General features: G+C 40.8%; 1 protein-coding gene across 1 annotated transcript in view; it reads right to left on the bottom strand.

Moving 5' to 3' along the window:
- The window catches only part of ZNF510 (zinc finger protein 510), a 94861-nt gene that overhangs the window by 43407 nt on the left and 38086 nt on the right, over nucleotides 1-13368 (bottom strand). Inside the window, exons 6-7 of the mRNA XM_064291115.1 lie at nucleotides 5567-9708; nucleotides 112-303 (exon numbers count right to left, since the gene is read on the bottom strand). Coding sequence (XP_064147185.1) covers nucleotides 7778-9708 — 1931 coding nt within the window. The 3' untranslated portion in view covers nucleotides 112-303; nucleotides 5567-7777. The remainder of the gene's footprint in view (nucleotides 1-111; nucleotides 304-5566; nucleotides 9709-13368) is intronic.

Genomic DNA, 13368 nt, shown 5'->3' with positions numbered 1-13368 from the left:
TATATCCATTTTCTACTTTTCTGATACTGAATCTGTAAGTATGTGTCTGTGCTCAAGAGGGCTGTAGAGTGCAGGGGGCCTAAGCATAAGGAAGAAGCAAGAGCCACTTACCTGGTAACATTTCTTGTCTTCCTTCGATCTTAGTTGGTTACACAGCTAGACTGCCTTCATTATGGCTATCAGGTCAGAGAGGATTAATGGCAGAGTTATCATGTAGTTTTCTAGGTAGCCAGAGAACTCTGTCCAGTAGAAAGGTTAGTTATTTGCAGAGTTAGGCAAGCAGGAGATCCAAGGTCATTCAGTCTAAAACAAACAACAAAAACAAAGAACTCAGCCAGTCAGGCAAGACATAGGGAATCTGTATAAGGGGGGAGAAGTATGAGTGGCTCTTCATCAAGTGGATCGCTTAAATGCAACACTGTGAAAACTCTCTGAAAACAGATTTCTTTTCTGCCTTTAGCAGCTTGAAGACCCTACTAAGTATGTATACAGAAAATCTAACTCCTCTTGGGTCTACAGATGAGAGTTCCATTTATTGGAATAAAAGTGAAGAAATCTGATAATACCACCAGGCAAGGAGAAGAAAGATCCAATACCACCAGGCAAGGAGAGGAAAGATCCAACATTCAGGGAGAAAAAAAGAAAGATTAATGACTAGGACCTAGATAAAGTTCTCCAGTGAAAATGAGGTGGTGCTGGAGGAGTCCTGTGGACTTGCCCCAAGCAAAGGGGGGAGATAAGGAGAGGCCTGTGTCTCCTGTATTGCAAAGAATGACCTCAGGCCTCCTGGGTAAATCGATTCCACCCTGTGTGGGTAGCTGGTTGAAATTAAATTTGATGCAAATACAATCATAATCTCTAAAGATCAATGGGGGGGATAAAAACCAAAACATCAAATCTGTTGCCATAGAGTCAATTCTGGCTCACAGCAACACTACAGGACAGAGTAGAACTGCCCCACAGAGTTTCCAAAGAGCACCTGAGGGATTTGAACTGCCAACCCTTTGGTTAGCAGCCATAGCACTTAACCAGTATGCCACAGGGTTTCCATAGCTGGGGGAGGGATAAAAAGTACCAAATACTGCCCAGCCCACCAAATACTATCTCTGAAAAAAAAAAAAAAAACCCAAAATTTGAAAAACAGAACTAAACAAATAGCTTACCCTATGATACAAAGTATTACAAAAGCAAAGCAAACATTATGATTAAATACAAACAAATTGCTCAGTAAAATCAATAAAAATCAGAAAAACCTAATAAAAGAACACAGGAGCCAAATGAAGGGCCTCCCACTGACTAAATCTGAGACCATCTGAGCATCAAAAATACTACTAATAGGTAGTGTACAAATAACCCAAGAGTCAAAACCGGTGTACATAAATAAATGACAAAGAAAATTCTTCCTTACCATAAAATGCCAGTTGATAAATGCAGAATGAAAAAGATGTAAAAAAAATCACTACTAGGCAACTATGATAATAACTGATTTGGGTAAGGATCATAAATATACAGAAGAACTATTTGAGAATTTATAGGATGTTTAAACCCTAAAAGTATCTCATCATCAGATATTTACTAATATAAGCGGTAAAATGGAGATCTTGTGGTAGAGAAACTTAGCAGTCTTCACCTTAATGAAATGTTCTAAGTTAACATCACCAGTAAAGGAACTAAGTGACAGCATGTGCCTACTGATATGGTACCCTGAGAACTCCGCATCACTTTGGTGGTGTTGCTGCCAGGTGGATAAGCGCACCTAATAAGGAAATACCAGCCAAATCGAAACAAATTGTCCCAAACTCTTAAAATATGCCAATATTGTAAAATGCCAAGAAAGGCTGAGAAAACTTTAGAGATGAAAGAGACGTGACCACAGAACACAATGCATGGCACTCGATTTTCTTTTGCTATAATGCATGTTATTTGGAAAATTATTCGAGTATGATAAAGATCTATAGATTAAGTAATAGCATTTTATCAATGTTAATTTCTTGATTTTGGTAAATATTCTGAAGTTATGTAATAATTCCTTGTTTATAGGAGATATAAACATGTATTCAGGAGTAAAGGGACATCCTAACTGCCAGCCTGCTTTGTATCTGTATCTCTGTCTGTTGTAGATCAAATTTGTATGCCCAAAATATGTACTGAAATCCTAACCCCTGTAAAATAGGGACCTGGGTGGTGCAAAAAGTTTGCAATCGGCTGCTAACCTAAAGCTTGGCAGTTTGAACCCACCCAGTGGCTCCATGGAGGAAAGCCCCACTGATATGCTTCCTTAAAGAGTACCAAGAAAATTCTATAAAGCAGTTCTACTCTGTAACACACGGAGGTTACCATGAGTCAGAATCAACTTGACAGCAATGCGTTTGGTATCTGTAAATATAACATTTGGAAATAGGAGGTCTCTTTTGTTACATCAATGAGGTCGTACCAGAGTAGAGTGGATACTAAACCTAATCACTTCTCAGCCATAAAGAAAGCAGACTAGGCACAGAGACTTACACAGGTGGATGGCAGATGCCAGTGAATGCCAAGGAACACTGGCAGACACCAGAAACAAGAAGAGAGGCTCACAGAGGATTCGACGTGGGCGAGACCCTGATTTGGGCTTTCAGCCTCTAAAACCATGAGAAAATTAAATCGTTCTTTAAAGCCACCCACTTATGGTATTTCTGTTATGGCAGCACTAGGAAACTGAGACAGTAAATGTAGTAAAATGTTAACATTTGTGAAACAGGACGAAGGTTCTGGGAATATTTTGTATTATTCTCACAACTTTTCTGTAAGCCTGAAGTCATGAAAAAATGAAAAATTAGAAAAAGAACTCAGAAACAGACCCAAGTGCATACAATTGATTAGTGTTGATTGGCTATATAATGGAACCACAGGAAGACCTTGGATATTGTAGTCTTCGGGGAGCCAAACTCTCTCCTGGACTTATGCACTATCAGAAAACCCTCTGCCTATCATACCTGCTTCTCACTGCATGTCATGTTACTTTCTTCTACTGCATTTCAGAAGTCCTAGCAGGGCATTCATGGGCACAACTTGAATTAAATATCCTTTGCTGGAACAATCAATCTGAAGGCAGGAGATATATATTTGGCTACACGTGTGGGGCCACCGTGAGTTGGAGGCTGACTTGACAACAGCTAACAACGTACGTGTTACGTAACACCTCTGCTGCACGAAGGCAGGATCTGTTATTCAAAGGATATAAGGACCATAGAGAGTGCTCATCAGATACCTGCCAAACCACTACAAATTTGCAATTCATTACAAAAAATAAAGTAGTCCAAATCAGCAGGAATGGTATGAAAAAAATTTAATGGTATAAGAATTGGCAATTTTCCTAGAATAAAATATAGGTAGGCACTTCAATTTAATGTGTTTTATACATTTTTACTTGGTAGACACTCCGGCAGCATACTAAGTCCCCAAAGGACTTGTGCTGATAATAGAACAGTTCACAATGCAAAAATCCTTCTTTCACACAATGGAATAAGGAAAAACCTACTAAGTCACTGAGGATACTTTCTCCGAAGCCCCCAAAACATTCTTCAAAGGTCTCACTTAACACAGCCAGGTCACAAGCACACTCTATAAGAAGTCAAATATAAACAGTGTATTGCCATGATTATTCTAGACTAATAATTAGGGCATATCCCTGCAACATCTGGGAGAAGGGTGGCTTTGCTAGTAGGAAGAAGTGGGGAATGGGCCCTGGACAGCCTGCACAACCAACCAACTCCCAAGTAAATTCAAGAAATACTGATGATAGCCATGATGCTACTAATAACAATAACACTTCTCTCTGCCCGGTGCCAGGTATTCTTCCTTACTTTAAACAGATTTTTTAATATTCATAATTATTCTATGAAATATGAAATATCTCCATTTTGCAAATGAGGTAACTAAAGTACAGAGTTTAAGTGACCTACTCAATGGTCAATCACAGATCTAGGATTTGAACACAGGTCATCTTGCTCCAAGTCCATTCTCTCAACCACTGTCATGCTGTCAACATTAGGAAGACAAGAACAGAGTATACTACTCAACAGTCATAAAAAACAAAACAAACCTGTTGCTGTTGAGTCAATTCTGACTCACAGCGACCCTATAAGACACAGCAGAACTGCCCCATAGGGTTTCCAAGGAGCAGCTGGTAGATTTAACCTTCCAACCTTTTGATTAGCAGCTGTAGCTCTTACCTACTGAGCCACCAGGGCTCCACTAGACAGTCATAAAAAATACCAATGCATATAATGCATGCGTTTTGGAGAATTAGAAGTTGAATAATCCCATTTATGTAGCCACCTTATGGAAGGATATGAAGAATGCGGAAGACAGGAATATTTTTCTTACTGAGCACCAATATTCAGAGCTGTTCTCTTAAATAGAATCAGGTTATTCTTCAAACTGTGTATGTCACCCTTGCTCACGTATGTAATGTTAAACGTGTTTATTTTGTTTATACCTATCTATCTCCACTATTCGTTTGTCAGCTTGTTGTACTGTGGTGGCTTGAATGTCATTACGATGCTCGAAACTATGCCACCTGTATTTCAAATACAAGCAGTGTCACCCGTGATGGGCAGGTTTCAGTGGAGCTTCCAGACTAAGACAGACTAGGAAGAAAGGCCTGGTGATTGACTTAGAAAAGCAGCCAGTGAAAACCTTATGGATCACAACATAATACTGTCTGGTATAGTGCTGGAAGATGAGCCCCTAGATGGGAAGGATCATGAAAATGGTACAGGGCCAGGCACTGTTCTGCTACACATAATGTTGCCACAAGACAGCAACTAACAACGTCCATCTACCTACCTGCCCACCGACCTACCTACCTATCCATCCATCTTGCATTGGCGATCCTGAGACAATACAAAAATATATAGAAAATGTTTTGTTTGGCTTCTTTTAAAAGAAGCAGGTCAGTAAAAAAAGCTTTTCCTATACATGTCATAAGGCAGCAGGAGAGAGAATGTGGTATGGTACTTTGAACTTTCAGATATTTCCTGTAAAAGGTCTGTTTCTTAACATGCATGAGGCAAACTGTAGCTGATATCAGAACAGTTATTAAGCAAGGGGTACAAAATTCTATTATAATGATGCTGAGTCCCAATATGTATATCAAATAAATACCTGTTAAATGGCATGCATACACTCACAGAGATAAAAGTAGAGAACTCAAGAAAATATTCACATACATTCAATGCTGCTGCTCAGATTATGCAATTTATTTCTTGCTCTTTTTAGTACCTTATTCTACTGTCTATGACTCAATATTTTGTTTTACTTCATAAAATATTTTGGTATTTTATGTGAAACAAGAATTTTGGTATTATAATCTTTCGGTAAAGGCTATTACTGGTATTTCTTTGACAGATTTATCCCTTAGAGCAGCCTCTGAGATAGTAAAGTTTGCTCATCTGTGAAAACTTTCACACATACAAAACTCATTAATCAGATATTCAGTGGCCTATCTTTTCATTTATATATTTATCTTGGTAAAAGACTTTCAATATGTGTTCAAATGTTGGATCTCACCCCTGATATTTACCTGATTAATAATGAAGAATAATTGTGGATAAAAGCTTAGTCATTCAAGATGTTGTCAGGTGTTGTGATAAACACTGGGTTCTGATGTCTCACAGAACTCACATCCACAGGTTCTAATAACTGAGGGATGTTGAGTATATTACAGTGCCAAGTACACCCAAACCTGTAGAAGCTCAGTAGTGAAAATGTCCAAATGTGCATGTGGAGGGCAAAAATCTGCATCACATTCTTGGATTTTTGCTCCTTCCATCTTTGGTGCACGAGTCCCAGAGTTGCCATGGTTACGGGTAACCTCCAGTCCATTCTGATGCAGGACAGGAGAACACACTAAGATATTGAGGGATGGCTTCAGTGTGACTTGTTTGTCACTGAGCCCCGTATCCCAGTTGCCAGAGGTTAGCGATATGACCCCAGTTGGATGGCTGAAAAATTTGCAGTAGCTGTGGCAGATCTGTAGGAGATGAGGAAATGGTTATTGGTGAAAAATTAATAATCGTTATGACGTATGGGGACTGCCCCTGTGTTAAGTCAAATTGAGGGCTGGAATACAGAAAGATTTCCCACATCTATTAGCTTCATAAAGTTTCTTCTGAGTTTTGATATATTAGGATGTCTCTGTTAGGTGCTTTCAAGTTGGTTCTGACTCATAGTGACCTTACGTATAAGAAAACAAAACGGTGCCTGGCCCTGTGCCATTCTCACAATCATTGCTATGTTTGAGCCCACTGCTGTGGCCACTGTGCCAATCCATATCATTGAGCTGATCCTCTGTGCTGATCCTCTATTTACCAAGTCTGATGTCCTCCAGTGACTGGCTCCTCCTGATGACATGTCCAAAGTAAGTGAGACAAGGTCTCACCGTCCTCACTTCCAAGAAGCATTCTAGCTGTACTTCCTCCAAGACAGACTTTGTTCATTCTTCTGGCACTCCATGGTGTGTTTGATATTCCTCGCCAATACCACAATTTGAATGCATCAAGTCTTCTTTGTTCTTCCTTTGTCACTGTCCAGCTTTCATGTGGATATGAGGCGACTGAAAAGATCATGGCTTCAGAAAGATGCACCTTAGTCATCAAAGTGACATTTTTGCTTTTTAAAGATTTTAGAGAGGTCTTCTGTTACAGATTTGCCCAGAGCAATATGTTGTTTGATTTCTTGACTGCTGCTTCCATGGGAAGTAGCCTTGGTGGCACAGTGGTTAAGCACTCAGCTGCTAACAGAAAGGTTGGCAGTTTGAACCCACCAGCCAGAGAAAGATGTGGCAATCTGTTTCTCAGGGTTGCTATGAGTCTGAATTGACTCAACGGCAATGGTTTCTGGCTTTTGGTTGCTTCCATAGGCACTGATTGTTGATTCAAGTAGAATGAAATCCTTGACAACTTCACTGTTTACCATATTGTTGTTTATGGGCCCAGTTACTAGGATTTTCATTTTCTTCATGTTCAGGTGTAATCCATACTGAAGGCTGTAGTCTTTTACCTTCATCAATAACTGCTTTAAGTGGTCCTCATTTTTGGTCACTATGTACCTCCTGTTGTACTGAGAAAGTTTGCTTTTGGCTAAAGAATAACCAGTAACTAGCTGCCATCATGTCAGTTTTGACTCATGGTGGCCCCATGTGTGCCAGACTAGAACTGTGCTCTATAGGGTTTTCAATGGCTGATTTTTCAGAAGTAGATCATCAAGGCTTTCTTCTGAGTTGCTTGTGTGGACTTGAAACTCCAACCTTGTTAGCAGCCGACTGTGTTAACTGTTTGAACCACCCAGGGACTCTACTGGCTAAAGGTTACCAGACGTTCATTACATTTTTGATGTGCTCACTGTGTGATTTCTCTAATGATGAATGAGTTTTGACGGCTGTCAAGCAGTTTTCACGTTATAACTTCTCAGAGTTTTCCTGCAATGTGAGTATTTTAAGGATTGCGTTTACACAGAATATTTCCCATATTCATTATCTTTATAGGGCTACTTTCTTGGGTGAATTGACTAATATCCAATAAGGACTGTACTCTGACTTAAACACTGTGCATATAAAGTACATCTCAAGAATTTCTCTCCTGTGTAAGCTCTCTGATGTTTAGTGAAGGTTGACATTCTAAAGATGAAATACATTCATTATATTCATGGGATTTATCTCCTGTGCGTGCTCTCTGGTGTACTGTGAGGTTTGAATTCTGTCCCAAGTTTTCCAATATTCTTTATATTCATGTGTTTAATCCCCTGTGTGGGCTTTCTGATGTTCTCTAAGACTTGATTTCTGGCTGAAAGTTTTCCCACATTCACCACAATTGTAAGGTCTCTCCCCTGTGTGAGTTCTTTGATGTACTCTGAGGTTTGATTTCTGGCTGAAAGCTTCCCCACATAGGTTACAATTATAGGGTTTCTCTCCTGTGTGAGTTCTCTGATGTTTTCTTAGGACTGACTTCTCACTGAAAGCTTTTCCACATTCATTACATTTATAGGGTTTCTCCCCTGTGTGAATTCTCTGATGTCCTCTGAGATTTGATTTCTGCCTGAAAGATTTTCCACAGTCATCACATTTATATGGTTTCTCCCCAGTGTGAGTTCTCTGATGTACTCTAAGGTTTGATTTCTGGCTGAAAGATTCCCCACACTGATTACATGTATAGGGTTTCTCCCCTGTGTGAATTCTATCATGTCCTCTGAGTTGTGATTTCTGACCAAAAGCTTTCCCACACTGATCACATTTATACGGTTTCTCCCCCGTGTGAGTTCTATGATGCTTTCTTAGGCCTGACTTCAGTTTGAAAGCTTTCCCACATTCATCACATTTATATGGTCTTTCCCCTGTGTGAGTTCTCTGATGATTCCTTAGGCCTGACATATGGCTGAAAGATTTCTCACATTCATTACATTCAAAGGGTTTCTCCCCTGTGTGAATTCTCTGATGTACTATAAGGATTGACTTATAGTTGAAAGCCTTCCCACATTCATTGCATTCAAAGGGCTTTTCCCCTGTGTGAGTTCTCTGATGTATTCTTAGGCCTGACTTTGTACTGAAAGCTTTCTCACATCCATCACATTTATAGGGTTTCTCTCCTGTGTGAGTTCTTTGATGTTTTCTTAGGCGTGACTTCTCACTGAAAGCTTTCCCACATTCATGACATTCATAGGGTTTCTCCCCTGTGTGGGTTTTCTTATGTACAGTAAGATATGACTTCCTAGAGCAGAATTTCCCACATTCGTTACACTGATAGGGTTTTACTCTTATGGGAGTTCTCTGATGTACTCCAAAAGCTGACTGGTTCCTGAATGTCTCTGTATATGTGTTATAATCAGAGGATTTCCCTGCCGTGGGAGTTCTCTGATGCACCAGAAGGGTTGAATTATGGCTGAAACCTTTTCCATATTCAAAGAGTTTCACTCCTATATGAATTTTCTGGCGTTCTCTGAATTTTTTTCCACATTCAAGGGTTTTCACCCTTGTTTGAGTTCTCTGGTGGTCTCTAAAGTGTGATTTTTGACTGAAAGTTTTCCCTCCTGTGTCAGTTCTCTGAAGTTGGGTGATGCTACTGAAATTCCCATTTATATTACATTCATATTCATTAAAGCCATAATGACTCTTCTCTGTATGAATGCTCTGAGAAACAGCAAGGGTTGATTTATCACACATGTTTTTTCTGAATTTATTATACTTATAAAATTTAATTTTTGTGTGGGTACTCTTAGATGTAACAATGGCAGCTTTCTCAAGGATAGCTTTTCCATGTTCATTATATTCAAAAGCTTGTCCCAATGTCTGAATTCTGTGAGGCTGAATAAGTTCCTCCATATTACTAAGGGCTTTCACATTTTTATAATTAAAAAATTTCTCTCCAATATTAGTTCTGTCATCCTTAATACTGAGAAGATACTTCTCACATACATTAAATTCATCAGTCTTCTCAACTGCATATTTACAGCATGAGGACAATGAGCTGAGGCCCTCGTAAGTAGGTCCTGCAGTGTCACATTCACAGGGCATTTTTCTTGAAGGAAAAGAATTTATGCCCAGATTACACTGCTTTCCTGAAATGTTTTCTTGCTCTGTAGGTAATGTTCTGTTGGTGAATAAAACTTGCCACAGATGTTTGCCTTGGTTTTCTGGTGTCTTCTCTAAGAGTTCATCATGTTGGCAGTTTTCTAAAAATGAGAAAATGAAAAATATTTCATGATGTTTAACACACTTCTTATGGGATGAGCTTACATACCCCTATTATGTATTTGACTCATTGGTTTCAGACTCAGTCTCCCAACAATAAAGTAATTCCAAGTGTATACTCTATATTTCTTTTCTTTATAAAAAATAAACAAAACAAAGAAATAAGCAACCTTTCTGTAGTGAGGAAGAGGAGGGAAAATCTAAAATGAGTATACACATGTAATTTATACAACTGGATAGAAAGGAGGATGTAAAGAAAATGAAAATGAATTAAGAATGGAGGATATTTAAGAGAGTTGAATCCCAGGAATAAGAAAACCAGAGAATGGGATGGATTCAACAAGAAATGTAAGCATTAAGTAGAATGACAAGGAAAATCAGTGGAGACGGGCTTTCAGGGGATATCAGGGAACGGTTTTGATTAGGGTGGAACATCAGCGTGTGGATTCTTACCCAGTCACATATAGATAACAGTGGTAGAATACTTGCCGGTCTAAGTGCATCCAGTTGAAGTTCCCTTTTTTACGTTATAAGAACCAACACAAATTTATAATTGCCCAATTTCCTCACGTTGAAAGAAATAGTGCAATAGGCCACACTTTAATTCTCCCTGTAGCGTCATTCACAGGAATACAATTGTACAAGTGGAAGTATAAAACTGATAGAAGTAAAGTCATTTTTCCACTTGGATTGGATTCACTGCTTTATCCTGACTCTGGTTCCCTGGTTTATTTTATCAGGGTTGTTTAATAGTGAACATCTCTGGACCACCAAATCTTAACTTTCCTCCTATAATTTGCTCACTAATTTTCCCAAAATTAGTGTTGCCCCTTGTGTGAGCAGAGAACTTGGTTTGGCCTTTGTCTCTGGTTTCTGAAAATGTCCTTGGAATAGCCCGAGTAATTAAGGTGCTCTTTGTTTCACTTAAACATGTGTAAATAAGTAGGGGCCCACACAGGCCCCACTCTGGCAGGACGCAGGCCCCACCTTCACAACCAGCCTCAAGAAGGGTGGGGCATGATGCAGTCAGTCATACATATTCACTGATTAAACTGATTATAACTTTGCATTAAGGCCCCAGTCATGCATATTCACAGAGGTCCTAATGGCTAAGAGGCCTGGGAACTTGTAGCTTTCTCTTCTGGGCTTCCTGGGTTGGTGAGAACACCCATATACGGAGGAGGGTGTGGCATATTCCTGGGGACAATGTCTCCCAAGACATTGCCTGATGCATTTCTTCACTTGTATCCTTTCTGGTTATCATAAATGGGTAACTACAAGTATAGGTAATAGTCTCCAAGAACTGTATGAGCTATTACAGAGAATTAATGAACCTACAGGTGGCAATGACCCAGCAGGGGATGGCAGAACAGAGTCTTAACTTATGATGACACCAGCTCTCATTGGCTGGTGGGGAGGGCAAGGCTGCAGGGGTAGTTGATGAAGGACAGTATCCTTCTAGCTTGTGATCTAATCCCCTGATAACAGGAGACTACGGAGAGAGAGACATCGGCTGGCTGGTCTGAAGTGCAGGGAGTTGTGCAGACTTTGAGCCTATGGATGGTACCTGGTGACCTGGCCTCAGGTGGCCAGGGATGATGTCTGACCTAAATCTGGTGGTTAAGGTCAGAGAGAAGAAGTGCCACGGAAATGGCTGGCAACCAGGAAGTGATAACGACGGGGTTTTCTCACATTGGTCCTTAAATAGTGCAGTTAGCGACATCATCACACCCCTGTCCAATTCTTAATTTTGATTCCAATCTACTTTTCAACATTTTTAGTTTTTACTGACTGTAGCATCTGGTCTCAGAAACTTTACAAGTACCCTTTGTATTTATTGATCATAAATTTCTTGTATTTGGAGGAGGTGGAGCCAACATGGTGCTACAGACAGAAGCACCATGCTGTCCCTCCACATCAAAGATCTGAAAAACTAAGTAAAACAGAGACAAACGTCAATCCTGGAACCTTAAGTGCCAAATGAAGAGATAAAGAACTCAGCCAAGTACCAAATGAAATAAGAAACTGACAGAGAACAGAGAGCAAGGAGAGAGATGAGTGGAGGAGCCGTATCAGCTAAGGCAGCACAGATCTGCCATCTTGGACTCCTGTCAGAGATCAGTGGACAGGAAGTATGGGAAAGCAGATTCACGGAGTTCCCAGCAGGAGACAGGGCACCCAGCAGCCAACAATATATGCCTTCTCACCCCCCATTCTTCTTCCCCCTACTCGGCCTCCACCGCTTCCTAGCTAGATGTGGTTGCTTGGCCGGCCAGGAGGTGCTGGCTCTGTACTGCTTGAATTTGCCCTGCCCACATTGGAGATCAGTGAGCAGGGAGTATGGGAAAGCAGTTTCATGGACCTCCCAGCAGGAGACGGAGCACCCAGTAACCAGCAACATATGCTTTTCTACCCCTCACCCTTCTTCTCCCTGCTAGGCCACCACCACTTCCCAGCTGGCCGAAGTCTCTTGGCTGGGAGGTGCCGACTCTGTGCCGGCACTGTGCCACACTGGCTGGCTCCCTCAGTGCCATTTCTTTGTCACTGCTGTTGCTTTTTTCCATTTCTTTTGGTTTCTTCCCTGCCTCTCACCTCTTCCCCCTCCTTTCTCTCAAACACCTGGCCCTGTGTGCCATCTTTGCTTCTTCTTGACAGCCTGTGAAGTGTCGCGTGGCTGGGGATCTGCTTCCCTGGTCCGTGCCATCACGCTGGTGGGATCCCAGGGGCCTTTGTTTTGTCTGTTTGTTTTCTTTGTCTTTTCGTGGCTTGGGAGCCCCTTCTAGCTGGGCTGTACCGTGCCGCTTAGGAGCCACTTTCCCAGTCTGCACAGCCTTGCCAGTGGGATCCCTGGGGGTGTTTTTTTTTTTTATTTTTATATATATATGTATTTTCTTTTTGTTTTTCCCTTTTTTTCCTCCATTTCTCAGTTTCTTGTCTCTCCACTCCAGTGACAAGCTCCCTCAGCATTTTTTTGTTTGTTTTTGCCTCCTGTTTCTCTCTCCTCTGTCTCCTTTCCTGTACCCATTGTAGCTCCATATATCAAACTTCCCCCCTCCCTCCTGCCTACTACCTGCACTGTGCGCTGAACATCACACCTCCGAGTAGCACAGGCACAGCCTACTGGAACCTCCCTGGCACTGACTCCCAGCCCCCCCGTCAGCCCCACTGTGTGCCACAAACAACCCATCCCAGCCCCTCCCCTTCAGCTGGACCTGCCCACTGGACAAGGAGGTGAAAAGTATCATGCCCACAGACTGCAAACAGCCTGCCTACTCAGACATAACCAAATAAAACAAAAAAGTAGGATGAAACGAACAAATCTACAATAAATAAAGAAAACAACTACTGAATGTCCCGAAGACAGCAGAAAATATCAAAACATTAAAAAAAAACAAGACAGGATGGTTATAAAACATCAGATGACTTTGCACTAGAAGAAAAGGCACTAGAACTACCCGAGAGGGAATTCAAATCTCTAATATTCAGAGCAATTCAAGAGTTGAAGCACAAAGGAGATAAAAATGAGGAAAAAATAGACAAATTCACAGAAAAGGCAGACGAATTCATGGAAAATACAGACCAAAAAATGGAAGAATTCAGGAACAAAATGTCAACTAAATTCACAACTCGAAATCACACAA

This window comes from Loxodonta africana, chromosome 9 (genome assembly GCF_030014295.1).
Source record: "Loxodonta africana isolate mLoxAfr1 chromosome 9, mLoxAfr1.hap2, whole genome shotgun sequence".
In the NCBI taxonomy this organism is placed as follows: domain Eukaryota; kingdom Metazoa; phylum Chordata; class Mammalia; order Proboscidea; family Elephantidae; genus Loxodonta; species Loxodonta africana.
Note: the sequence above shows the minus strand (reverse complement) of the source record. Positions and strands in the feature narration are given on the sequence as shown.